Raw genomic sequence first — 4,725 nt, 5'->3', positions numbered from 1 at the left:
CAGTAAACCATGCTCTGTAATCATGATGGTCACGCTTTGCTCCAGGGCCTGGGTGCTGGGACTGAGCTCTTCCTGCTGCAGCAGGAGGTCCCTCTTCCTGCTACTTTGAGCAGGTCGTGCCTTTCCTCACCCAACCCTAACCAGTCAAGCTGCCCTTACAGAGGGGCACACCGTTTTGCTCCTCAATTCCTCCCCTAGAAATTTCTCTCACTCTTTCTGAAGAGCAGCCTTGTGTTTAATGCACTAAGAGCAAACCCAAGAAATAGGTAGCCTGTTAGACCTATGAACACTGACAGTACTAGGAAAGAAGAGATAAAAGGAGTGTACTCTGTCTTAGAGCTACAGCATCTTAGGTGGCAGAAACAGCTCTGACTAGTATTTCAGAGCCCTCTCAAGCTTTAGACAGGTGGCAGACTCAGACACAACAAGCAGGAGATGAACACAGCTTTCAAAACTTATTTTATTCTCATGCATTTACTGACACAGGCAGAATCCCCGTGCAACTTGCAGAAGTCGGGAAACATTCCCCACCATCTCTCAGAAGTAGTCCAGAGGATCATCTCTGGTTTTGCCGGTTTGATAACTCTCAAGGCTGGGACCTTGTTTCTTTTGAGGAAGGGCTTCGAACACCCTTAAGTGGGCGTAGCCAGTATAAGAGTCAGAGATTTGGACCTAGAAACCAGAACAGTGGGAGAATGAGGATCATGTCTGAAAATAAAAGATACTCTTACATACTTGGAGGGATATCTTCTCTCAGAAGCTTAAGTTTAGGCATATCTTCACTTCTACTTCAGTGACTCTTAGCCCAAGTCTGGATGGTAACACGTGGCAGGAAATACATGGAGAGCTCTGTCTCTATGTATCACAGATTGTAATAAAACACATAAAGAACATCAGACAGATGTTAATGGAAAATCAGGACTTCTTGGGGGTAGAAGCACCAGAAGAAACAAAAGGAGAAAGTTTTTGATGGCATTCCATTTAGCTCTTTGAGATCCTTGTCCATCAGCTTCAAACTTCTCGGGACATTTAGAGCAGGAGACAAAAGCCTAAGTCCTAATGGCTCAGAGGTGGGACAAGATGCAGACACCATATCAGCTCCTAGACGGTACAAAAAGATCTATCCAAAACCTTCACATGCTCTTAAGAACAACCCCAGAGATGCCATGAAAACTTGAAAGCCAAGATCCCTTGTCCTTCTTCCTGCATACACACTGCTGCCTGGACAGACAACATGACATGTCTTTGTGCTTGCAGGGGTGAGCATGAGTGGCTGAAATCATTTTTAAAATAAACTTGCCTTCCCCTCCACAAAGCCTTCACAAAGATTTCCTACACAGTTGCACAGAATTTCCTACATACAGAGCCAAATACAACAGGTGCTCAACTCTTAGTGTGTGAGGTCTACGGTATAAAAGGAAGGTTTAATGCCTTAGGCTGTTATGAGGTCTTTACATGCCTTCTGGTGACTGCAGTGTTGCACTATGTTTGTCATTGTCTGCATTACATCTCAGCTGTAAATTTGTTGGTAAAATATTAGTGATGTGGAAAATATCCAAGTATAAAAGAGCTCACTCCAGTTAACGCTAAATTGAAGAACTGTTTCCTATCACTTGCAAAACTTGGAAAGCCATCATCAGTCACCAGTGCTATAAATGCGTTTTTTAAGTTTGATTACATATCAGTCTTAACTTCTGAGTAGCTTGGTCAGGCTCCTCAGTAGTAGGTAGGCTACTCAGTACTTGGTAGGCTTACCATGGACAGCACGCAAGTACTTTACACATGTGATTGCCTAGGTCAGCAATAAGCACTAAGGGAAGAAATCTAACTGGGCGTGACTTCTGGCTCTACCGCAGCCTTCCTATGAGTCATTACTCTTCATTACTCACTACCTCATCCACAAAACAAAGGCACATCTCACAGGAGTAGGGGAAGGATAAACATCATTTGTTTAAGTAAGACTCTAACTGGCCATACAAGTAGGTGGCCTGTCAGTACTATTCCCTTGTACCCACAGAATGTAGAAATAACTGGTAACAGTTATGTTAAGGAAGGGCTCAGGAAAGGAGGTTTGGCACTATCTGTCCTTCCTGGGATCAACTAAATACAGGCATCTGAGAGCAAATGGTCTTTACGTCTCTGCAGAATCACTGTTCCCCAAACCCTATCTGCCAGTTCTCTTCCATAAAAAACAAACTCTGACTCTTGTCAAGAGAGCGCATCCTACCCAGGCTTATATCCACTCATACGTGAGGTTATATTAGAGCAGTCACATGTAGGGTTTGTGCTATGTACAGAAAGCCAGCCCGCCTCTAAGCAATGTTTTCAAGCCTTCAGTTCTGCTTGCAAGATATGACTTGCAATTTCTTATATGTTACTTCTCAGAAAACTGCTGGAATCCATGGGTAAGGCTTTCCAATAGACGATGAATTGCACTACATTCGTCTGCAAAGTGGTTGGTCTGTTTGTTTCTTTGTTTGTTTTAACTAAAGAAAGAACAGGCAGGCTGTACCTCTGCAGCAGATGACACAGAACCAAAGGATCAGCACACGTGCTTGCATACAAAACCAGTCAGAAGAATCTGGGGTGCTCGCATTAAATTAAAAAATGGACTAACTCTCCATCAAATGCTCAGGCTGGCTTCAAAGTAATCATCATAAACACTACTGGAGGACACAAGAGGGAATATGAAATCTGCTTCTTTGCCTTCAAAGGCAACAGGACAGCACAGTTCCGGCTAGTTTAGATAATTTGAGCTGAGAAGGCTATCCACTCTCTTCAAGTGAGATGATCTTAAAAAAGTTATCATTCACATCTCAACAAGCACAGTGAAAGTTGTTTACGTTTTTATACTTCTATTCTAGAGTAGTGACAGAGGAATTTTATAAGCAGCTAGAGATAGTGTTGATTCTTGTTGGTCCCATCAGGTTGTCTACATTTGCTTCCCTTTCTTGCTATAAACCACTATGCAAGTCACCTATATTGTTTGACTACAAAATAATCCCTCTTATAAAACATACAAACCTTAATGAAATAGTTTGTTCCAGCAACCAACTGATCCCTATATAATAAGGCTTGAAAGATATCAAATGTTCTGTTTTCCCTTCTTTCAAATTCTGCCTTCACCTGTAAAAAGAAAAAGAAAAAAAAAAAAAAAAAAAAACTGTTGGCAGGTTCATATTTAGGCTGTTCCTCCAATTCTACCACTCCAATTTGCATATTTCTAAACACGTACCTGCAAGAAAATAAACCCAGAACCATCAAAATAATTCAATTTACAACCACATCTCCAGCATTCTTTCCTATTTCAAGTGTTGCCTCCAGCATTCTTTAACATCACGTTAGAATTAGGCTTCATAAATAATTTTTTTCTAAAAGCTGCATATCGGTACTTATCAGGTACAATCTTCTCCTTTCAAATATCGCAACCACAGTGCAAGAACAGTAGAGTTGGTCTTTTGATTGTATTCAAAGATTAAGTGAAGGTAGCCAGTACTATGCCTGCCTATGGACAAGGATGAAACACAGAAGTGATTTGGGTTTGTCTTACTTGCACAGTGCCCACGCAGAACGCTGAGAAAAATACTTCCTGGCAAGGGCATTTTCTTCACTTTCAACACTCAGTATCACCACCTGGTCTCCCAGCCTTCACACAACATTCACCCTTCACACAGACTTCATCTTTAGATAGGTTGCAACTCACCTGGTCAACAATATGCTGGATTTCTGGAGTAGCAGGCTTAGTTTCAGATAAGCCCCCAGGCGCCATAGTGGCAGGTAACGTCTCGGAAACGATGGGTGGTTCTGAGGAGGGAAGTCCAGAGTAGTCTGAGAAGAGTCACCAGGCACCTTGTTGTCGACGGAAGGAAGACACAGACGCTCAATATGAGTGAACAATGAACTTCAACTTTAATGGATAGCTCAGTCGCCTTTTATCTAGTTTGAACATAATCAACTCATACATATTGCAAAAACTAAGCTCAGGATTGGCTAACATTTCCCACTCTTTTCAGTTAGTTCCTCCTTCTTTTAGCCACCGTCCCGCCTTAGGGACTTTCCCCATCGCTCAAGGGCATCGTGTCCTTGAGCCTGATTGGCTCTCAGCCAGCTACGTGCCAGACTCATGTGAGTTGAGTACGGTACTTCACTAGCCCATTTCCTCCTAACTGCCCAACATCCACATGTCCTATTTCACTTAACCATTCCTCCACAATTCCCCCGTTTTTATTTTGCGCTACAAATACCTTCTCTGTGAGTTGCTCTAGTTTCTTAGTTAGGCAGTTAAAGATTATACGTGCAGCAACTATAATCAATATAATTATAAGTAGAAAGCGAAGTCCCTCTTTAACTAACAAAACCCATCCACCCATGTTCCCAAAAACAGATTTAAGCCAACCTTCAAACCAACTATCTTGTACTACAATTTTTTGTGTATGATCCCTTAACCATTTCAACTGGTCGTGAATTGACTAACCATGGTCGGAAAGATAAAAGCAACACATTCCTTCTACATCTTCACACCCATGTCCCTGAGCCAGCAACAAGAAATCAATAGCGGCCCTATTTTGCAATACAGCATGTCTTAGACTCTCCATATCTTGTGACATTTCAGAAAGAACTTGTGTTGTTACATTTGATTGTTTAACAGCCCAACAAGCAAGCTTATTAATGTTAGTCAAAGTGTGTGCAGTTCCCACACCAGGCACCAAAGAAGCAAAGAATCTT

At 42.0% G+C, this 4,725-nt stretch overlaps 1 protein-coding gene across 1 annotated transcript; it reads right to left on the bottom strand.

Annotated features, from left to right (window-relative positions):
- Positions 1 to 448: 448 nt before the first annotated feature.
- Positions 449 to 3,769, bottom strand: LOC116500823 (cystatin-A-like). Its single transcript, XM_032206098.1, has 3 exons — positions 3,704 to 3,769; positions 3,025 to 3,126; positions 449 to 672 (listed from the first exon to the last, which is right to left on the bottom strand). Exons 1-3 carry the CDS (start codon positions 3,767 to 3,769, stop codon positions 538 to 540), a joined length of 303 nt encoding a protein of 100 aa, XP_032061989.1. The 3' UTR covers positions 449 to 537.
- Positions 3,770 to 4,725: the final 956 nt, after the last annotated feature.

The sequence above is a fragment of the Aythya fuligula genome, chromosome 1 (assembly GCF_009819795.1).
Source record: "Aythya fuligula isolate bAytFul2 chromosome 1, bAytFul2.pri, whole genome shotgun sequence".
In the NCBI taxonomy this organism is placed as follows: domain Eukaryota; kingdom Metazoa; phylum Chordata; class Aves; order Anseriformes; family Anatidae; genus Aythya; species Aythya fuligula.
The sequence above is the reverse complement of the archived record's forward strand: the minus strand, read 5'-3'. Positions and strand labels throughout refer to the sequence as shown.